This window comes from Panthera pardus, unplaced genomic scaffold, assembly GCF_024362965.1.
Source record: "Panthera pardus isolate Hobbes unplaced genomic scaffold, ASM2436296v1 HiC_scaffold_16, whole genome shotgun sequence".
Classification (NCBI taxonomy): Eukaryota; Metazoa; Chordata; class Mammalia; order Carnivora; family Felidae; genus Panthera; species Panthera pardus.
In genome coordinates, this window is record NW_026526721.1 from 12,521,806 (window position 1) to 12,545,003 (window position 23,198).

At 52.5% G+C, this 23,198-nt stretch overlaps 1 protein-coding gene and 1 non-coding gene across 6 annotated transcripts in view; one reads left to right on the forward strand and one right to left on the reverse strand.

Moving 5' to 3' along the window:
- Positions 1 to 6,449: 6,449 nt before the first annotated feature.
- TRNAG-UCC (transfer RNA glycine (anticodon UCC)) lies at positions 6,450 to 6,534 on the forward strand. Its single transcript has one exon. It is a non-coding gene; the product is annotated as a tRNA-Gly (tRNA).
- A 656-nt stretch (positions 6,535 to 7,190) lies between these two features.
- EVA1C (eva-1 homolog C) overlaps positions 7,191 to 23,198 on the reverse strand; it is a 77,170-nt gene continuing 61,162 nt past the window's right edge. For 3 of the 5 annotated variants that reach the window (XM_053903132.1, XM_053903134.1, XM_053903136.1), the window contains 3 exons: positions 17,543 to 17,623; positions 16,092 to 16,184; positions 7,191 to 7,759 (listed from right to left, as the gene is read on the reverse strand). In XM_053903132.1, the coding sequence (XP_053759107.1) occupies positions 7,383 to 7,759; positions 16,092 to 16,184; positions 17,543 to 17,623 (551 nt within the window). In that variant the 3' untranslated portion in view covers positions 7,191 to 7,382. The remainder of the gene's footprint in view (positions 7,760 to 16,091; positions 16,185 to 17,542; positions 17,624 to 23,198) is intronic. The other 2 variants (XM_053903133.1, XM_053903135.1) reach the window with 2 other exon arrangements.

Genomic DNA, 23,198 nt, shown 5'->3' on the forward strand with positions numbered 1-23,198 from the left:
AGGTTTCCACACCTTGACTCACCTTTTAAAATTCTGCTCATTCTGGGGCGCCTGGGTGGCTCAGTCGGTTGAGTGTCTGACTTCAGCTCGGGTCATGATCTCAGCGTTCATGAGTTCGAGTCCCACGTGGGGCTGGCTGCTGTCAGCACAAAGCCTGCTTCGGATCCTCTGTCTCCCTCTCTGCGGGCCCCTGCCCTGCTCTCTCTCTCTCTCTAAAATAAACATTAAAAAAAAAAAAATACTGTCAGGGGCGCCTGGGTGGCTCAGTCGGTTGAGCATCGACTTCAGCTCAGGTCATGATCTCGAGCTTTGGGGTTTGGGCCCCGCATCGGGCTCTGTGCTGACAGCTGGGAGCCTGGAGCCTGCTTCGCGTTCTGTGTCTCCTTCTCTCTCTGTCTCTCTCTCTCTTCCCCTGCTCTCTCTCTCTCTCTCTCTCAAAAATAAACATTGAAAACCAAACTTTAAAAATTAAAATAAAATTTTATTAAATAAATAAATAAATAAATACAGTTCTGCTCATTCCTTGAGGACCAGGCTGAGCGCCTCCCCCATTCTTTCTGTGCTCCGGGCCACCTGGTTTGACCATATACTGTCATTCTCACAGCCTGCCTTGTGAAACCAGAACATCCGAAGGATAAAAGGGAAGGGCCGGCTCTGCACCCGGGTTCAGGGGCCATGTGAGATACTGCAGGAGAAGAGGGGGGAGGAGGGAGGGAAGGGGGCTCGGTCGTGGTGACCCAGCAGAGCGGCCTGGGGACGGGGGACAGGCTCCTGGGGTGCGAAAGGCCTGGCCCGAGGTTCTCTGGACTGTTCCCGGGGGTGTCGACTGTCTCTGGATCAGGAGGAAGGACAGGAGGTGGCCAGGGCAGGGCAGGTGGATAGGGCTCCCATGGCTCTGCAGCGGGTCGGAGCCCACGAAAGTTGGGCTGCAGCTGTGGCTGTGGGCCCTTGCACTCACCGAGGCGCACCAGGGCGACAGAGGCCTCGGGACTGGAGAGCAGGGACACTTGGGGGCATCCCCTTGAGCCGAGGTGGGGTACGTGGTACCTGGGTCCCACATTTCTGTGCCTGGGATTTCACCTGATCACACCCCTGGTTGGCGAGGCCCCGGGGGGGATACCCGCTCCATTCACTGCAGTGAGTTGGGCTCACGCCTGTGCGTCTAAAATTTTTTTAATTTAGTGTTTATTTTGAGAGAGAGACAGACCACGAGCAGGGGAGGAGCCGAGAGAGAGGGAGACGCAGAATCCGAAGCAGGCTCCAGGCCCTGAGCGGTCAGTACCTCATGAGCCGTGAGACCATGACCTGAGCCGAAGTCGGACACTCGACCGACGGAGCCACGCAGGTGCCCCTACGTGTCTGATTTAACCCGCTAGCCCAGCGTCGCTCAGCAGAACCGTCCACACTAGGACAGTAGCCACCGGCCACGTGGCTGGTGAACCCTTGGCATGTGACCGGTGTGACCGAAATCTGACGTTGAAATCGCGTCAACTGATTTAAATTTAGTTTTAGATAACCACGTGTGGCACCGGACAGCACAGCCTTGGGTTGTCCACGTCGGCGATGAGACGTCGTCTCATTCATTCCCCGGGGAGCCCGCACAGCGCCCCACAGAGGGGGTGCCCGTGGATTTGAAATTCCTAAAAAGGAGGTAGTGACCTCGGGTTATTAGCCAGCTTCCTGAGTTCTCCCTTATGTGGTTGGTGTTATCATGGCCCTTTCTTGCCTTATTTCCAACTATAGGCCAGCATGGCTCCCAGTTGACAAGGCATTTGGAATGAGTATTTGTTTAGGATTTAATCTCCTGGGCTCCCGTCCAGTCTTGGGATGGACTTTGGCCAGTTCTGGTCAGGCTTACAATGGGCTTCTTAAAAAAAAAAAAAAAAAAAGACCACAGTTCTGGGTTCGTAACTACCCCCCCCCCCCCAGAACTGGGCATAGCCTTTTAAGTCCTTGCGGGGGAGACTCCACAATGGACTCGGCTGAAGAATCCAAGGAAAGTCTGACCTTGACACTTTCCCCGGAGCCCTGCAGACAGTTGCCCGTCCTCTACGAAGTCTTCTGGGCAGCAGGGCAGAAACGGGGCTGCCTCGTCCCCTCCCTCAGCTTGTTCTTGCTTTGCCCTTGAATTCTGTCAGATCTCCTGTAGAAGGGACACGGCCTTGGCCATGCTGGATGCTGCCCCTCAGGGGGGAGGAATAACCGATGATAAAAACTTGCCTTCCCTGTTGTTCGTACTGGGTGCGAAGCACCACGACCCTCAACACCGCCAGGAAGGACGTATTGTTATTATGCCCATTTTACAGATGGGGAAACGGAGACGCAGGGAGATCAACCCGAGATCAAACTGGGACCGAGTCAGAGTAGAAGCTGGGAGGCAACAGGGCAGTGAAGGGAGCCTGAGTCGGGGACAGAGCCACGTTCACTGTGGCTGGCCTCCGTGTTTCAGCGTCTGGGGTGGGGGCAGGGAGCAGGGTGAAAGGAGGGCTCCCTTCCAAGACTTACCAGACACGAGGCTGACTCTTTCCTGGCACCACTCGGTGGGAGGGGTACCTGATGATCCTTTGGGTCTGGCCTCCACTGAGGTTTCGAGCGACGTTGTGCCAGCAGTGTGGGCCGACAGGGACCGGCACACGACCCCCCAGGTCCACAGCCCCTCACCCTGGGGGGCAGGTCAGTTTCCTGAGATGGGGACCCTTGCATGAGTGATTTCCTGAAGGAGCGCTCTCAGGAGGAATTCGTGTAAGAAAATGGCTCCGTTCAGAATGATCGTGTACCCCCCCGAAGATTCACGTGCGGAAATCCTAACCCTCAGATACCCTGGTATTAGGAGGTGAGGCATCTGGGTGGTGATCGGGCCATGAGGACAGAGCTCCCGTGAGTGGGACTAGCGCCCTTATGAAAGAGGCTGCATAGAGCCCTGCCCCGTCCCTTCTACCACATGAGAAGGTGCGGGCAGGGAACCGGGACGGGGGCCCTCCCCCGACCGTGCTGACTCCCAGAGCCTGGGCCGCAGCCTCTAGAACTTCGAGAAATAGGTTCGTGTGGTTTACAAGCTGCCCAGTCTGGGGCCCGTTGTGGTAGCAGTCTGGGAGGACCAAGACAAAGAGGATGGGAGCCGGTTCTCTGCAGAAAAGGGCAGCCGGGGGCCGTCGGGGGGCACCCCCTCCCCTCCCCCGGTCCGGGGATCCGGGCATCACCCGCTCCACATCTGTGGAAGCTTCTGGGTCCCCGGGGGTGTGCCGCTCCTCCCCGAGGCGGCCCCGGACGCTCGGCGTCTACGAGGCCCCAGCGGCCCCCGCCAACGTCCAGCCCCGGGACTGCAGACGGGCGACTTTTCCAGCGGGCAGCTCGCGTCTGGCGAGGCGGTGTTTGCAGCAGGGGCCTGAGGTGCTGACCGGGGCAAACCTCCCACCGAGGGCTGGCTTCTTCTCGCAGGACTTCCGGGACCCCACCGCTCGGAAACAGAGGGGTGTCTGTTGCCCAGAGACGCACAAAGCGGAGGAGCAGCCGCGTGGGCCCCGCGCTCCCCCGGGAGACTTCCACCCGGGAGCTTCCTCCAGCCGCCGCGCTCCAGCGGCAGCCCTTCATCCGAATCTGGTTCGGTCCTCTCCCTCCTGGGCTTCGTGCCCGTGCAAACACATTCTCAGCAGGACCCCTCGGGCTCTGGGCATGAGAAGAACGTGGCATTCTTCTTTGAGGCTCAGAAAATGCAAATAAACAGCTCACTACGTTCGCGGGGGCCAAACAAGGGCCCTCGCCGGTGGCGGGCCTGTCCTCCGTGTGGCCTCCTCGGGGGTCCTGGGAGGGGTGTGCAAGTGCGTGGGGCTTGGGGGTTGGGGACGGCTCAGAGAAGGGAAGACCCGTTGGGACACTCCACAAAAGCTTTACGACGGAGGTCCATGTGGGCCAGACTCTTTCTCCAACTGGTAAAGGGAAGACCTCCAGCTGCCATGTTCCCTTCAGCCCCAGGAAGACAACAGAGGGACAGTATTTATGCTCATGGATGTGCCGCTTGGGAGCTAGATATGGAGACAATGGGGACAGGCGGCTCCAGGAGCCGGGACAATACCCAAGTGCTCCTTGCTGGGCTCCCAGAAATGAAAGGACAAGCCTTCTCTTTGATTAGAACGGAATCCTCAGGAAAAAGTTAGACAATGGAGCCGTGTGTTCATGTCACTGTCTGCCATGTCCCAGAAGAAATTTATCTCTCATGACAGGTTTAAAACATGGCATCTCCAGCCCCGCCAACCTCTCCCCGGACCCTGCATTACGGAGGACTCAGTTACCTGGAGGTCCTGAGGCATTTCAGCCTCTGCCCAAACCACCCCAACCAAGCTTGTCCGTATAGACACCTCTCTCGACCAATCCCTACCCTCCCACCTTCTCAGGGGTCAGAGTAAGGGAAGTTCATTCTGAAATTGGCAGGAGGATGGGGTGAAAGAGGAGATGTCACTCTGACTCATCTTCAGCCCCCCCCCCCCCGCCACCTTCCCTCTGTTGAGTGGAAAACATAGAATTTCTCAACAAACCTGCAGTCGCCATTTTGGGCGACGGCACTGTTGTGACAACACCACACACGAATGTTTACAGCAGCATAACTCACAGTAGCCAAAGGTGGAAACAACCCGGGTGTCCACCAACAGAGGAATGAGTGAGCAGAATGTGTTCTACCCATGCAATGGGATAGTATTCTTCCACAAAAAGGAACGAAGTCCTAACACGTGTTACGACACGGTGGAACCAGAAGACGTTACGCTAAGCGAAAGAAGCCAGGCACGAGAAGACTACCCACGGTGTGATTCCATTTATAGGAACTGTCCAGATGGCACCTTGATCTTGGACTCCAACCCTCCCAAGCTGTGAGAAATAAACTTCGACCGTTCCTAAGCCACTGAGTCTGTGGCATTTTTGTTGTAGCAGCTCAAATGAACTAAGACAAATTGAATGACACAAAAACAAACAAACAGGACTGCAGACCCCTTCTCAAGGCAGGATGCTGGGCCGGTTGATGAGAGACTCCACACCCACCCTTTCCTGCATGCCTCAGATGGGCCCTTCACTCTTAGGTCCTGGGTGGGGGGGGGGGGGGGGGACTGAGAGAAAAATGCCTTCTCCAGCATTGTTTGAGTCCCTGAGGGAACAGCTAGTTATTCCCGATCACCTCACAACTAAGTCCCCTCCATCCCGTTCTGCCATGTGAATTGGGCCCCCATACTTAACCTGTCAGCCTTCCGCTTCCTCAGCTACGTATGCCTGCTTGCCGGGTTGGTGGCAGAAAGCTTGTCCATCCACAGCAGACATACGAGACGGATATAACACCATCATTTTTGTACTCTAAGTACCACTGGAACAAAAAAGAAAAAAAAATGGGGGGCGCCCGGGTGGTTCAGTCAGTGGAGCATCCTCTTCTTGATTTTGGCTCGGGTCATGACCCTAGGGGAGGTGGGATCGAACCCTGCCTCGGGCTCCATGCTGGGTGTGGAGCCTGCTTGGGATCCTTGCTCTCTCTCCTTCTGCTCCTCTCCCCCGTTCACACACACACACACTCTCTCTCTCAAATAAGTAATAAATAAATAAATAAATAAATAATAAAATCTTATTCTACTCCATAGCTATAAGCCTCCTGTCCAGCAGGGGGAGCTGTCTAAAGGAACCTCTCACCAGTTCTCCCATTAGGAATCGGTTTCCTTACCTTTTTTTTTTTTTTCTTCTGCTCCCCTGCAATGATTTGAAAGGTAACTCCCCGCCTTGATCCTTGCCCAAAGGACTGTTGGGTAATCTGGATGATCCCTTTGACCACTAGAAGCTGTGCAGTCTTACATTCTGAATCAGGAGTGGGCAAACTTTTTCTCTAAAGGGCAAGAGAGCAGGGGCGCCTGGGTGTCTCCGTCGGTTAAGCGTCAGACTTTGGCTCAGGTCATGATCTGGAGGTCCATGGGTTCTGAGCCCCGCGTGGGGACTCTGTGCTGACAGCTCAGAGCCTGGAGCCTGCCTGGGATTCTGTTGTTTTCCTCTCTCTCTGTGTCCCTCCACCGTTCATTCTCTCTCTCTCTCTCTCTCTTTCTCCCCGCGTCTCTCAAAAATAAATAAACATCAAAACAAAATAAAGGGCAAGAGAGTAAATATTTTAGGTCTTGTGGCCCACACATTATTTACAAAATCAGGTAAATGCTACCTGTTTTTGTACACCTGTGAGCTAAGAAAGGTTTTTACATTTTAAAGTGATTAAAAAAAAAAAGAATAATATGTGACATGTGAAAATGAAATCAAATTCAAAGTTTCAGCATCTGTAAATAAAGTTTTATTGGGACACAGCTACATTCACTCATTATGTACTAGCTATGTATAGCTACCTGTGAGCTACAATGGCAGAGTTGAGCAGTCAGGGCATGACCCACATGCCTAAAATGTTATCTTGCCCTTTAAGAAAAATTTTGCTGAGGGGCACCTGGGTGGCTCAGTCGGTTGAGTGTCTGACTTCCGCTCAGGTCACGATCTCGCGGTCCATGGGTTCGAGCCCCATGCCGGGTTCTGGGCTGACAGCTCGGAGCCTGGAACCTGCTTCGGATTCTGTGTCTCCCCCTCTCTCTGCCCCTCCCCTGCTTGCACTCTCAGAAATAAGTAAACATTTAAAATTTAAAGAAAAGAAAAGAAAAAAAATGTTGCTGATCTCTGTTCTAAACAAATAATTTTAGTGATTAAAATCCACCACATAGTGGATGGATTCAAGCTTGCTGTCCTGTATATCAGTACAATTTTTTTTTTTTTTGATACAAGGAATCTCCTGTTTACTCATTTGTAAAAGGGATGATAGCACTACCTCGTGAGGTTGTTGTGGGGAATTAATGACTTAACATATGAAAAGCAGCTACAACAGAGCCTGGAATTATAAGCACGCAATAAATGTGCATTCTATGTTAATGTATAAAAATGAATTTAAGGGGCACTTGGGTGGCTCAGTCAGTTAGCGTCCCACTTCAGCTCAGGTCATGATCTCACGGTTCGTGAGTTCGAGCCCCGCCTCGGGCTCTGTGCTGACAGCTCAGAGCCTGGAGCCTCCTTTGGATCCTGTGTCTCCCGCCCTCTCTGCCCCTCCCCTGCTCATGCTCTCTCCCTGTGTCTCAAAAATAAATAAACATTAAAAAAAATTTTTTTTTTAAAGAATTTAAATAAATAAAGAAAACAAAGACTTCCCTCCTGATTTATTTTGAATGTGCTGTAAACAGTTTGAAAGGTCCCTTTAACAGCTTCTCGCTTCACCGGTATTGGATGACATAACAAATACTCCTTCATGGAAGGTACGAGTGAAATAGAACCAGAGGGGCATTTTGGATCCTTCCCTCTTCAGAAAGTGTGATCGCATAAGATGTGTCTCTTTTTCAGTAGAACTGGCTCATATTTCTCGGGAGTGAGGTGTCCAAACCACTGTTCATCCATATTTCCTGGATGATTTGCTCCCTGCGCTCAATCCTTTCGGCCAGCTCTGCAGCTTCTATGGAACTGTAGACAGGATACGCAGTCCTACAAAACCCAGACGGTTCCCCTGGGAAATCAGAGTCTGAAGAGTCCTCCTCCCCCTCTTCATCCTCACTGTCTTCCTCAGCCTTGTCACTTCCTGGCACGAGGTGCTCCTTCACCAGCTGCAGCTCCCTGAAGTCCTTGGTGCAGGACACCCTGATGACCAGGGCGCACAATGTGAGTGCAAGACCGATGCAGACACTGGACACGAACAGCAGGGCTGCTCTCTCTGGGTGGGCTGTGGGGGGGGGAAAGGACAAGTCAGGAGCTGCCCGGGACTGTCAGCCTTCACCAATCCACAGAAACAGACGTCTGCCCAAACCGACAGCTCATGCAGGACGCCAATGCTGAACAGCATCTTTTCCTTTAAATATTTTTTTTAATGTTTATTTATGTTTGAGAGGGGGAGAAACAGAGCACGAGTGGGGTAAGGGCAGAGAGAGAGAGGCAGGCACAGAATCCGAAGCAGGCTCCAGGCTCCGAGCTGTCATCAAAGAGCCCGACGTGGGGCTCGAACTCCCGAACCACGAGGTCACGACCTGAGCCGAAGTCAGAGGCTTAAGCGACTGAGCCACCCAGGTGCCCCTTGAACAGCATCTTTGAAACCAGCCTCACCTAACTGGTCGTACACTCCCGTTGGTTTAAAACAAGAAAAGGTTTTGAGCCTGCGTGGTCAATCCATATAGGTACATGAGAGGACACATAGCAGAGCGACTCAAGCTGGACCCCCCCCACCCCGAGTGCAAACTACGATCTGCCACTTATTAGCTGCGTGACTGTTGGCTGGTTACATAACCCTTCTGTGCCTCAGTTTCCTCATATGTAAGATGGGGCTAATAGCACCTTCCTGCCAAAGAGTGCATTTCTGTAACACTCTCGGAACATTCACTGACACGTAGTAAGCGCTCGATAAACTGTTCACTAGTATTAGTGGTAATTATGAAAAATTAATTTATATATAAAGTATACGTACATGAATGTACCACGAATACAGTAGATGCTAGCAAAGCTTGATGTCTTTTAGATTAAAAAATAAATGTACGCAGAAGTTTCTAGTAGTTCTTCCCACATCCAAATGATTGTGTAAGAATAACAGAAACAATGCTAATTTGCACCACGTATTCTGGCCTAAGTCCCGACATAAGGTGAATCCTTACCTTACCCCTGCGCGGAAAGGGCCATTATTGTCCCCATTTTGTAGTTATGTATCCCTTGAGGTGCTAGCACTCCCGCTTTGGGAAATAACGATGCAGCAAACTCCCTCAAAACAGAAATCAGGCGCTGGCAGACTTTCTCCTTCAAGGGCAGATAGTGAGGATCTCAGCCCTTGTGGGCCGTGAGTCTGTGCTGCCTTTGTGCACAAAGGCAGCCCCAGACCTACAGGGGTGGCTACTAAAACTGGATTTACAAAACCGGCCCGAGGGCCACAGTTTGCTGACCCCTGAAACAAAGGCCCAAGCTGAGCCAGCAAAGGGAAGCCACCGCCTGTGGACGACTGGCCTCTGTAGGCTTAGCCAGACCTGGATTCGGGATCTCGGGCTGTGAGCTCCTTGTGGGGTGGGCACTTGGAACCCCTGGCATTTGCTCAGTGCATCTCAGTGATCCTTCTCTAGGCACAGCACCCCCCCCCCCCCGCCGCCGCCCCCCATTTACCACGCGGAAGTATGAATAATGACTATTGTCTTTGCTGCCTCTGTCCCTCCCCAGAGGTCCAGGCTGGTGTCAAAACTCCAGGGTTGTTAAGTTTCCTATATCATCAAGGGATCTAGCCCACTGTGGTCTGATGGGAAGAGATCTAACTAAGTAGGACGCATCCCCTGGAAACTCGAAACCTCTCCGTTCGGCTTCCTTCACTTGCAGCTCAAGTTGTGGATGCAGCTCCTGGACCCAGATATGTTGTTCTTTGTTGCCATCACCCCTACTAGTAAAATCTGATCACTCTCTTTATGACACGGAAGTCAACGCCAATCGATCCAGCTCAGGGAAGGACAGCTGGGTGTGTTCTTAAGTGCTAGTAATAGTAATATATTTTTCCTGAGGGTCAAGGCATTGTGAAGATTTGGTCAAACACAGCCATGCATCCTTTGAGAGAAAAGAAAAGGCTATTTTCATTTCTGGGAGCGGAGGTAGAATGGGGATTGGGCTGCCATTTGGGACAAAGTCATTAAACAACAACACACAGAATGACGGAAAGACCAGAGACTCTAAGGCAACAGGGTGGATGTTTCTTTCTCCCTCCCGCACATCGCAGCCTCTGCTGGGAGCCGACTCCTCACCCCTGACTCCTCTCCCCTCCTGTCCCTTTGAATGTCCCTTTCCTCTCCCTGCTGCCCCCACCCCACCCCACCCGCCCCAAACCTCCCAGCCAATGTCCCCTCCAACCCCCCCCCCCCCATTCTCGGGGCACCCCGATGTGGGCTTTGGATGCAGCCACTACCCATCTCCTCCTTCCCTCAGCATAAACCGTGAGTCCCGCTGGCGGCCACGCCTGCCGCCATCACCTCTGTGGCACCTGTAAGGACTGTGGGTGGGGCAACGGAGTCCCGCCTGTTCCTTTTCCAGCCACCCACAGGTCAGGACAGGGCCACTTCCAGGGAGAAAGAGTCCCGTGATGGTCGAGCTTCCAGGAAACCACGATCACCGGTTTCTCTCCTCTCCTCTGAGAGGTCAGTCATTCCCAGCAGTGGTGTGGTGGGCGAACCTGGGCCTCACCCTCCCTGGACAGAGTTTGAGATCTGGCTCTGCCCCAGGCAGGCAGGTTAACTCTGGGCTAGTTACCATACCTTCTTCTCCCCCCTCCCTCCCTTCTTCCCCTCCTTCCTTTTTAAGGAGCCCAGGTGGACAGAATTAAATTAGGAATTAAATTAGGCTAGGACACATCCTCTTTGCTGGTCAGGGCACGGCCCTCCTTGATGTTTATTCATTTCATTACTTTTATTTTTTTAAGTTTATTTATTTGAGAGAGACAGAAAGAGAGAGCATGAGCAAGGGAGGAGCAGAGAGAGAGAGAGAGAGAGAGAGAGAGAGAGGGAGAATCCCAGGCAGGCTCCACACTGTCAGCACAGATACCCATGTGGGGCTCAAACTCACGAACCGCGAGATCATGACCTGAGCAGAAATCAAGAGTCAAACGCTTATAACCGACTGAGCCACCCTGGGAGTTTTTAACTGAATATTTCGCTGCCTCCTACTACTCCGTTATCTTGACTACACGGTGGCTTATTCACGCTCTCTCCTGCTGGTCACTGTCTCCGTCAGGCTCTTGCCACGTGGGCGCCGTAGCCTCAAACAGTCCTGTAAATGTCCCTGATGTCCACGTGCAAGTGTTCCTCTTGGGGACGGACCTACGAGGGAGCTGATACATGTATGCAGTTTCCATATATTCTTGGTAATAACCATTTGACAGTGTATGTTGTGACTATCTCTTGGTGAGTGGCTGGGACTTCCACTTTCATTAAGGCGTCTTTTGATCTAGTGAATTTATCTGAAAACCAGGAACACCACCGCCCTTCTCCGTCTTCCTCTCTCCTCTCTCGCCCTGTCACCCACCTTCCCACTGTGGCCACTGCAAGCTTTTTAAAATTGCACACGGGATCACATCACTGCCCTACTTAGCACCGTTAAACAGTTTCCCTCTTCTCACTAAGTTGGAAATCAAATCCTGACTGTAGCCTGCGAAGCCTTGGCCTTGCTAGGCCTTGGCCCCAGCGACCCCCACCCAAGTTCAGCTCCAAGGACTCATTCATGCCTCAGTTTCTGTTTTCCTGCCGCATTGGCCTCCTTCCATTCCCCACGGGGCTGGGGCGAGGGGCAGATGGCTTCATACCTTGGTGCTTTTGCACGGAATGTTCTTTCTTCCTCCTTCATCTAGACCTTTCTGCCCCCCCCCCCCCCCGTCATTAGGTTCCATAGCATCTTGAATGTCACTAAATCACTGAAGGTGTTTTATCCTGTCTCACCCCAGAGAACGCAAGCTCCATGAAGGCAGGGGCCGAACTCTCTTGTTCTTCACGAGTCCCCAGTGCCCAGGGCAGAGCAGGGATTACGCAAACACCTGCTGAGTCTGTGAGAAGAGGGGTGTCCTGTGGGTGGGGCTCCATTACGTAGCTGCCTCTCTTCCTCTCTCCCTCTGCTTCTGGGAGGTGATGGTCAACTGCAAGGAGAGCTTCTCACTTATCAGGCCCTACGTGCCTCCTGCCCAGTGGTCGCTCTTTAGGCTGTGTCTACACCAAGTCTGCTGAGATCCCGTGATCGAAGTTGGTGAACACGGCAAAGCCTCATGGGAGCCAGGCTTCCTCATCTACGCTGACTGGTTTGAGGTCACAGAATCACCAGGTGTTAGTTAGAGGGTACCTGGAGGTGGGCCAGCCCAAGTCCTCCTGAGGCCACTGCGTGGCTGGGACCCCGAGCTCCGGGGGGGCTCTCTCTCCACAGCCACTGCCCCCTGGGCTTTACACTGAGGGCACATCATCAGTTTTCAACTGGACCACTCGCAGCTTTTACGACCCCTTTCCTATTATGTGTTCCAGAAAGATAAAGGCATTAGTCTCCCTGCAGTTAAAGAGAATCTTCACATCGTGTTATTGTTCTCAGTTCAGCCTCAGTTCGTCACAGGCTTAAGGACTTTTAATGTCATCGGCTGTGGTAAGCCTGCAGGAATCTCACAAGGGTGGCCTGTGGCCTTTAAGGCCCCCTGACCCTTAGATCTCTGGTCTGGAGCCAACACGAGCTCCAGTTCCAACCTATTGTGTCCCAGTAAGACGCCGAGAAGCCGGGGCCAGGGTCCCGCCTCCTGGGCCCTGCTACTGATGGGTGAAAGCACAGAGCTTCCTGAGCTCTTGGTCTGACAGCACTTACGGACGCGATAATAACCTTGTCACAGAACCGAAGATTAGAGACCGTGGGAACACATCGGAAGCCACACCTCAGTGGCAAGGTGGCGCTGATCCCCAATCGTCCTCCCTCTCATGTAACTCTGACTTTGGAATGTGTTATCATACTTCTATTTCAATGCGGGGCCGTCTGGTAGCCTAGAATTCCTTTCATATAAAACACGATGCCTCCGCATCTCAGGACAAGCTCTGCTTTCTGACCGTGACCCCCAGCTACCCTAGTTACCCCAGGGACCCCGGGCGGCCGGACCGTCCACAGCATGCTCTGCCAGAGGGCTGGAGGCCCAAGCAGAGGCAAGTGACAGAAATATTAGGACACGAGAGGCATGCCTGCGGGTATATGTGGGGGAAACACACCAAGCTGCTGTCACGAAACTTACATAGGTGGAGCGGGTGGTGCGTCTGGGTGGCTCAGTTGGTTAAACGTCCGGCTTTGACTCAGGTCACGATCTCACAGGTCACGAGTTCAAGCCCCACATCAGGCTCTCTGCTGTCATGCAGATCCTCTGTCTCCCTCTCTCTCTGCCCCCCCCCCCACCGACGTACATGCACGCGCACGCACCCTCTCTCTCTTTCTCTCTCTCAAAAATAAAATAAACATTAACAAAAAATAAGTGGAGGGGGAGAGTCAGGTTCTGAGCAAGACTGTCCAAATAAGGCTCCTTGGGTACAATCTGCTGGGGTCTGATGGCTGAGCCAGCAAATAAACCGCTTTCCAAAAACCACACACACACACACACACCTCTCCATTCCTCTGATTTCAGAATTTTTCCACAGGCTTCTTCAAACTGATGATCTGGTTCTAGAATGAATTAGGTGTGCACAGTTAATGGTACGTTTGAACGTACTAAATGTACTAAACGTACTAAAATGATGCCTCACTGTTGGGGAAAGCTTCACAGGTCACTTAAATGGCCCAAAGAGAAACTGTTCATCGGGGACCCCTGGACATTCTCACGTCCGTTCTGCCGACCCCTGTGTCCCAGTATCCCAGGACATGCCCCTCAGTTTTGGCTTCCAGTCGACTTGTCCCCTGTGTGTATGTGACTGCACCCATGTGGTCAAAACCACGTGCAGCCTGACCTGGGGAAACGTCCTTTGGGATCCACCCAATCTCCGGAGCATGCGAAGCTGATTTTTCCAGAAGCTGACCCGGCTCACTCTCGTGAGCACCCGGCTGGTGCTTCCCCCACCCTCTCAGACAGGCCTCCTCCCCACGGCTTTCAGGGACGGAGGCGCCCAAGCAACCCTCAATAAAACCAAGTCACCGGGCATGAAGTCCTTACATTTCTTCAAAACGGACTACCTATAAATAGCAAGTACATGGTGACAAGAAGGTGCAGGACAGCTCATGACGCCAGATGAAGATTCATCATCTGCTCATTGGTTAACCACTTACCGAGCATCTGTCCCATGCCAGCCTGTCCTGGTCCCTGGGCCGTGACAACAACTAAGACAGCAAGCACTGGGCCTCAAGTCAGGCAATGTGTAGCAGTGAAATGGGTGCTAATGAGAAAATCTCTCATTTGATTTCTGGGAGGCACGTGTGTGTAAAAGGACAGACACGGAGGGAGGGAGTAATTCGGGTACATCCACCCCTCAAACTTCTGAAGGGCACCCTTGTTGCTCAGAGGAAACCAGAGCACAGGTTTTCTATCTACTGAGTCTGAATCGTGGCCCTGGTGATGTCCCTGCTGTGGCCTCAGGCAAATGGCTCAACTCCTCTGACCCTGAGCTTCCTTATGTGCAGAATGGGGGATCAGAATCCTCTCTCTCGGGGTCTTTGCTATGGACTAAATTGTGCCCCTCCCCAAATTCATGCGTTGAAGGGTCAATCCCCAATGCGGCTGTATTTGAAGACAGGACCTATAAGGAGGTAATTAAGGTTAAATGAAGTCATTAAGGGTGGGCCCCAAATCCAAGAGGATCAGGGTCCTTATAAGAAGAGATGCCAGAGAGCATTCTCTCTCTCTCTTTCTCTCTCTCTCTGCCTTCCTCCTTCTCTCTCTCTTCCTTCCTCCTCCTCCTCTCTCTCTTTCTCTCTCCCCATCTCCTGTGAGAGCGCAGTGAGAAGGCATCCATCTACAAGCCAGGAAGGGAACTCTCACTCGAAACGGACTCTGTGGGCGCCTTGATCTTGGACTTCCAGCTTCCAGAACGTGAATTTCTGCCGTGGAAACCGCCAGCCTACAGTGTCTTGTCACGGTGGCCCAAGCCGACCAACACAGTTGTCGAGAGGCACTGACAAGGCTCAGCACGGCCACAGCTCCGTGAGCAGAGTCATCGCTGCTCCTGGTTACTCGTTATTCCCTGAGAGATTTTTCATGACGCCTTTCCTCCAGGGGGCTCTCCACGGACTCTGAAAACGTGGGGATATTTCTGACAAAAATCCTTGTGGCGCTTAACTTTGACAAGGGTGACACAGGGCTCTGGGGCCTCCCCTGCTGGGGGATCGGGATATTCATGGGAGCCCTGTTAGAAAGAACAGCAGGGCTGGGAGATGCAAAGCCTGGCAGAGACCTGGCCGTGGGGGGTGGGGGGGGGTGTGGGGGGGGGGTGGGGGGGGGTGGGAACCAGAAGAACACAGAACGTTAACACTAGTTCTCTCCAAGCTTTGAGAGTAGGGGCAAGTTCTAGTTCTTGGTGGGCTCCCGTGTTTGCCACATCAAACATCCTCTACTTTTATGCAGAAGGGGAGCAAAGGCCTCATAAATGTTATCAGAAACAGCAAGAAATGGAAGTCGGAGGGTCGTCTGAAGAGAGAAGATTCTCAGAAGAAACCAACAACCGCACAGCACACACTCAGGAGGAATACGGACGCCGGAAGACGATGGAACAGTAGAAGATCCCAAGACCATCCTTTGCACCTCCCGTGTGGAGCTGTTTCCTTAACACTTTTCTTTTCCTCTGAGGAAGGCTTCCCCTCAAAGAGCCTCAGCCCCGGCCGGCCTTGAGCGGCAATGCCACAACGCTCTGCGGTCACACGAACTGTACAGAAGGCCTCAGAGGCTTTGGCCTCCCTGAACAGAGTCAGGCAGACATCGCCGAAACCTGCCGAGCTCACATGACAAAATACGGTCTACCCTGAGGTGAGCGGACACGGTGGTGACGAACGAAGGCAAGGCACGCACCGTCCCCTCACTGATGCCGACGAGCGGCTTTGGCTCCGCCGGGTAGGGAGGGCTGAGTCTGATGGATCCTTGAGGGGAAGATCATCAAGGGGACCCTTGGCAACCGTGACAGGTGACACTGGTGAGTCAGGAAGAGACTCAGCCTTCCCAGGGCGTGGCCTGTTCTGTTCACTAAGGGGACCTTTTAGCCCCATTGCCTCCCAGCCAAGGGTGGGATTTAAGAACCCCGTGCCCTTCCCAAATTTGAGACCTGGGAAATGTACTGCTCGGGTTCCTACTTCTCTGAGAGGAAACTACTCATGGAACCCAACTCCTAAGCAGTGTGACTTGATCTGTTTGCCTCCTCCCCATGTGGCTCTCTGGTGGGTGTTAACCCAGCTGGAGTGGCCCCTGAATTTAGGCCCCTGTGTTTCCAGATCTTAGGAGACAGCACGTGCTGAGTCATACTTCCAGTCGTTTTTCGTTAGCCGAGTGTTGTAATTAAACATCGCAGCTGGCAGTAAGGGTGCGGTAAAGCATTCTGGGAAGCTTCGATTCAGTGACCTACCTCTGATGTAGGCAAAGGCAGCCAGAGAGTTGCTAACAATAACTCCGTCTTTTTTTCTCGGAACGCTCGTTTCGCTTGGGTCAAAGTTTATACCTGTTTCATAAAAAAGAAATGCAAGGGCGATTAATCACGGCCGTTCACGGGATGCCTTCTGTTCCCAACCCAGGACTGCCATAATAAATAAAAAGTCACAGAAATCCAATAAATGGGCCTCTGACCGAATTACAGAAGACCACAAGCCAGCAAGAGCACTGAGTAAATAGTCTCTGAAAATATTAAGCCACAAGAGGGATTTAGAAACCCTAAAATGGGTGGGTTCCAACTTTAGATGCCACTCACCCACCCCACTGCGGCAGGGAACGAGGGATTTTCCCGTCCTACAGGAATGGCATTCATCATGCCTCTGGGAGGCTTAGTCATGGCATACGTACCTAACCACAGAGCTGCTGTCTGCACAGAGAAGAAGGGAGGGAGATTATGGAGGGAGATTGTGCGGGGCCACTTTTTTGGAAATGATAGCAAAATGCAGGGCAGGTCTGATTGCAAACGCCTGGTTACACTTCTGTGATAGAGCTCAGTGAGCTCGCGATGGGCAGCCTGAGAGATCTGGGGCCCCTGGGGATGACAGACAGGGCAGAAGCCTCCGGGGGAGGGGGGGGGGGGATCGGGATATTCATGGGCTCAGGGTAGGAACCGTGTCAGAAGCAGCAGTGGGGCTGGGAGATGCAAAGCCCGGCGGAGAGCTGGCGCGGGGGTGGAACTCGAACACGGAACGTTAACATTAGTTCTCTCTAAGCTCTGAGAGTAGGGGCGAGTTCTAGTCCTTGGTGCTTTCCCGTTTTCCGCGTCAAGCATACTTCACTTTTCGATTTAGGGACAGAAGACCTCATAAATGTAATAAGAGTAATATAAAACTTTCAACACACAACGTGCAACATCTTCGATGCTCTACAGAAACTTTGTGGTTCCTATCAGGAGTCCCAAAGGGCTGAATTCCATTCTCGATGGGATAAGAAAACTAAAATGTTCACCCCCACCCTCCTATTTACAAGAGCCCAGTGAAAACCGGAGGGAGGAGGGGGGGCTTCTGGAAGTCCTCAGGCCCAGCCTCGGTCTGGCCCACCTGCATTCCCGATGGGTCCTCTTTCCAGGAGGCCCATCATCCAGGGACCCCAAATTTGTTTCCGAGCAGATCTCTTTTGCCAGGTGGTACTTTGTTTGGGAAATAAGCAGGGAAGGGAAAGAGGTTTTATCCCCCTTATAATTTGAAAAACAAAACAAAACGCCGGCCACCGTTTGCAACCGATGGCCACAGCACTGCCATCACCAGAGCTGGTAACTCCAATGACCTCCTGACATCCCCTGTCCAACCAATGTCACCCGACTGCAGTCACATGGGGCTGTTTACCTTCACTTAAAGAAAAATGCTGGTAGTAAGCCAGAAAAATTACCATATTCACCGTCTTTCTGCTTCAAAGAAGGTTTCAGATTAGCAACGGCTGGATCAATCGCGGTGAGTATGTTCTTGGGAACTAAAAACCAAAAAGAAATATCTTAATTCGGGGATGCTTGGGTCGTCAGTTGGTTAAGCATCCGACTTCAGCTCGGGTCATGATCTCACAGTTTATGAGTTCCAGCCCCGCGTCGGGCTCTGTGCTAACAGCTCAGAGCCTGGAGCCTGCTTCCGATTCTGTGTCTCCCTCTCTCTCTGCCTCTCCCCTGCTCGTGCTCTCTCTCTCTCTCAAAAATAAACGAAACATTTTTTTAAAAAGTTAAAAAAAACTGCAGTTTGGTGCTGGTTGTGCATTTCTGTAAATTTCCTAGAACGCACTGAACTGTTTTTACTTAAAACAGGTGAATCTTAAGGTATGTAAATGACACCTCAATAACGCTGTTAACTCTGAACGCGAACTTCTCGGAGATTCAGTGAAACAAGATGACTGTAATCAGCCCGGAATCCACCACAGAGCTCTCCCAGCTCCTCCTCTGCTTTTCATCCACAGCTCTCAGTCCTCACTTCCTTAATAAGCCTGAAAGAGAATTCTAAGACCGCATGCTAGAATGATCCTCTAAGTACTATAAGGACAATAGACAAATGAGAGGGGGCAGCAAAACAGACTGTTTTGGAAGTGGATTAAAGATTCTGCAGAACTGACCCAAAGAATAAACCATCTGATCTCAAGATGCCCTGGGGCAAAGCAGACAGGACTGTAGCGTGAGCGAAAGCAGAGGGCAGAGCAAGACTTCTGAAGGCGAAGTGCACCACAGCCAGCTAGGAGAAGGGAGAGGAAACCAAATATTTTTCCTGCAGAAAATTGCTTATTTTTGTTTGTTCGTTAGCCCAGCTGGTATCTGGGAGAAGTGGCAACAGGAAACAAGAGTGAGCCAACGTAAACCGTCCAAGTTCAACTGCACTGATTTTTAAAAAAGAGCTGGGAAGACATCTTCAGCAGCAAGAAAAGCTCATTTCCTTTCTCAAAGTGCTTAACTAAATTCTTTTAGGGATGTCCCAGGACCAACAACCAGAGAACATTCCTAAACTGTGGATTTTCCGTGCGCAGGAGACCCTGGCGCCTTCGCGCCCATCGACAGTGACGGTCACATCTAGGTGACGATGACAGGAGGCGGCGGAAGCTGTCCAGGGCCCCCCAGGAATGCCCTTCGGCTGGCCACGGCCATACCGCTGACCCAGGGACCAGGGCAGCGCCCCAGAGGACTGAACCGTGTTGCCACAAAATGCTTTCTGACAAAATAGCCTCTGCAGCCTGAGAAGGACGCCCCTGATTCCCTGGCAGGATTAAGTCCTCCCTGCCAAGAATGACACTTCTTTCACATCTCTCAACTTGTTCTCAAGATACGGCCTGAGCAGGGCTGGGCTCACTGCAAATGCCAGAGTCTTTACAGTTGGAGACAGATGAAGAGCTCAGGGAGGAAGGACAGTCCAGATGAGCTTTGCAGAATAACCCAGCCCTCCAGACATTAAACTGCTGTGCGTGATACAGGCTCATGTCAGGAAACTTGCCCACTTACTACATGACGATGGCCCCGCGAGTGGGTTAGGAACCTGAAAATAACAACAGGAGCTGGGATGCGATTTACTACCACCCCGCAAGCCTGACTCTCTCCATTTTAGATACATTTGTAAAACCACGAGCAAACTATTATTCGTGGAGCTGGACCCCGGGCTCAGTGATCCAACGGTGCATCTCGGGCAGTCTTCACGGAGTGAAGACGTGTCTCATCCCCTTTCCCGCAGATGGGACAACTAAGGCTCAGAGATGCACCGTTCGCCTGGGGAGAGGTAGGGCCTCTGCTCCTGGTCTTGGGCACACATGCCCTCGATCCTTCCGTGATGCTGTGCTGTCCGTGGCATGCTCAGCCTTTGGCAACTGGATAAAGGATTATAAAGACAGCAAGGTGATTCCCATAGTCCCTGTGAGTCTGTCTAGGTGAAACCAGAGAAGACGATTCGCTAAATTTGGGCAGGGCAACCACCTTGAGTTCTTTTTCCCCCTGAATAAATCTTCTGTGTCAAGCTTCGGTCCGTGCAGACCTTAAGAAAGAAGCCTCTCCCCCCCGCCCCCCCAAAAAAAGAAGAAAAGAAGTCTCTCCAGGTTGAACTTAGGGTGCGAAAGGATTCTTCATGTTGGAGAAAAAAATGGTATCTCTGCTTAACTTCTCCTTCTAGGTAGGAGCCCAGACTACATGAGCACCTACAAATCCTTGCACTGAATCCTTCCTGTTCCCCAATCCTGGTAACCCCCCTTCCTGCTGCCCTTAAATCCTAACACTCATTCCTCTTGCCCCCAAATTCTGGTACCAGTATCCCTCTTGTCCCCAAATCCTGGCCCCTGTTTCCCTTGCCCCCAAATCCTGGTACCACCAATCCCTCCTGTCCCCAAATCCGAGCACCCTCAGCTCCCACACCTGCTCACCGCAATTTCCCTACCCAACCCCCAACCATGAAGTGCAATCGTGGTCGCTGTGGGTGAGGCACCTCGTCCCCTGCCTGAGTCACCGCAGTGATGAGTGGCATGTGTTTCTATAGAAATGAGGGCCCTCAGCTTGACATTCAGTACTTGTCCCTAAAGCACCCCCCCACAGGGTGGGGTGCCCTGTCCCCTGTGTGGGCACAGCAAGACTGCTGGGTAGAATCCCAAATCTGGATCAGACGCTGCAGTTAGAAGCAGGGTATCGGTGGGTCTTCTCTGATCCTCTTATGTAAGAGCATCTTTTTTTTTTTTAATGTTTATTTTTGAGAGAGCAAGAGTGGGGGAGGGGCAGAGAGAGAAGGAGACACAGAATCCGAAGCAGGCTCCAGCCACAGAGCCTGATGCAGGGCTCGAACTCATGAACTGTGAGATCATGACCCAAGCTGAAGTCAGACGCTCAACCGACTGAGCCACCCAGGCGCCCCAGGAGCATCTTGACTTGGGTAGAGTTTGGCTGGGCCCCCTCTCTCCAGGCAGCCATGTTTATAATCACATCACATGGCCTCTGGTCAGGGCTGATCAAAGGAGGGAGGCTACCTGACCCCAGCCCAGCCAATTACATATCTTTCTGTTAGAAATTTGGGGGGCACCTGGGTGGCTCAGTCGGTTAAGTGCCCAACTCTTGGTTTCAGCTCAGGTCACGATCTCATGGTTCGTGAGTCTGAGCCCCGCATCCGGCTCTGTGCTGATGGGGTGGAGCCTCCTTGAGATTCTATCTCTCCCTCTTTCTCTGCCCCGCCTGTGTGTCTCTCTCTCCCTCAAAATAAATAAATAAACTTAAAAAAAAAAATTTGGAATTACTCCATATTGCTAGAAATGGGACATGAAAACGATTCAGGCGGTGGCGGTGGCCATATACGATCCAGCTCAGCTCACAGGCAGGCTGTGTGTGTGCGAGAGAGAGAGAGAGAGAGAGAGAGAGAGAGAGAACAAGGAAGCAGAAGTGCCGTGAGAAGCAGAGAAGAGAGATGCCAGAGATGTTTGCCATGACCTTGGAGCTTCAGCCCCTCCTGAGGCCTTGCTTCCCAGCCCTGTCTTCTGAAGATGGGCTTCTAGGCACATGATGCCCACCTGCCTCAACCCTCTTCTTGGCTTAAACCCGCTCACGTTCGTTCCTTCACTCACACCCGAAGGGTCCTAACGAAGACAGATTCAATTAGAAATCAATGATTGACAATCCTCGGTCTTTGTATCCACGTCCACATCAATTGGGAGAAATTTTTTAAAAATGGAAACCCTTTCATTCCCATTCGGTGACCTCTAAAATATTCAGACATTGCAAATCATTTTTTAATGATTCTGGTTGCACAGAGAAGAGCCATCTGGCCGAGGGTGGAGAGGGGGATATTTTTTATTTTTTTTATTTTTATTTTTTTTTATTTTTTTTTTTAATTTATTTTTGGCACAGAGAGAGACAGAGCATGAATGGGGGAGGGGCAGAGAGAGAGGGAGACACAGAATCGGAAACAGGCTCCAGGCTCTGAGCCATCAGCCCAGAGCCTGACGCGGGGCTCGAACTCACGGACCGCGAGATCGTGACCTGGCTGAAGTCGGACGCCTAGCCGACTGCGCCACCCAGGCGCCCCGGGGGGGGGGGGATATTTTTTAAATGCCAGCCACTTAGAAGGTGATGAGGAGGTGTCTTAGGAAGGGTCTGCTTGGTGGGGGATGGGCATTAGCTTGCCTCCCAGCGAGGCACCCCTTCCCTTTGGAATACGTCCTGGGACCGCACTGGCGGACAAGGGGGCATGTCCTAGGGAGACGGGAAGGACACGGTCCACATCCCATTACCTCCACTGCCCCAGATCGAACACCAAGCTGCAAACCCCGTCTCTGACCTCAGCCTCCGTCCCTCAAGTGGCTCCCTCTGTAGCTCTCAACCTCGTCCAGACCCCTCCACTGACCCTACCTTCCCTTCTTCCTGAAGCCCCCTCCTGTCTGCAGCTGGGATCCCACTACCCACCGCTGTGATCACTCACTTGGGATCACCCCAACTCTCTCCTTCCTTTGTCTTTGACCAGTGAGCCTGGTCTCACGTCTGGTCTCAAGCAACTGGTCCCACTGGAAGGAACCACGCCCCGGGGCAGACCAGTGTCCTCCCCCAAGAAGTCTGACACGAGCCTCACTTTATACCTTCCCCCATCTTTTCAAACCGTCTTCCCTCCCCTGTCCTCACAGCCGATGACCTTATCTCATACTCAGAGAAGACGGAGGCCGTGCGACAGAACAGCAAGCCCCCCCTCTGCTCCCTGAGACCTCCTGTCCCGTTGTGACATTGACGCCCGTGTAAGGCCACACCCCATCCCTCTGCCTTCTCCAGGCGCCAATCCTTCCACCAGGCAGGCGTCCTCAGCGTCTCTCTCGCCTTCGCACTTTCCAAACCCTTCTCAAATCCACCTGATTTTTTATTTTTGCCATGGCGACCAGGCCTGCTCAGCCCGAGTGGCTCCTGTTCTAGCTGGTCGCCCGCCCTCAGCCCGTTCCCTGGAGCTGCCTGATGCCACCTTGACCTCTGTAGCTCCTTGCCTCCCTCCTACTTGGTGCTTCGCATGAGCCTGGCAGATTCACCTGCTTGTTTGCTTAGTTAAGTGCCCATCTCTCTCCCTCAACCGATAATCCCCAGCACAAGGACCGTGCCTTTTTTTTTTTTTTTAAACTACGGAATCCTGGCACCAAAACCACCTTGACCCAGGGAACGTGCCCACGATGCGCTGAATGAACGAACGAGGGACAAGAAGCTCGAGCTGAAGCATGATGTCCAGGCCCTGAAAGCCCACCTTCTCTCAGCTAAGAGCCCCAGCCCGAGGAACTGCGCTCACCTCCTTCTCGAAGGCACACCGGGAGATCCCCCACATCCGCAGGCTAACGTCCCGCAACACTCGGCTGCAGAGGTCTGACGTTGCTAGAACCTCAGAGTGATCTGTGTGGCTTCTTGGGGAACCCCAGCCAGAGGGGGTTCGACGCTACAGCATGGGAGCAGGAGTAAAGCTTGAGGGGGGAAGTAAAACCACGCTTTCCGCAGCGCAAGCGTGGGTGCTGTTATTTTGGGAATGCGCTGATGCAGTCACTTCGTTGGACCCATGACGGCTTTGGCGCGGCAGAGGCCAACGTTTTG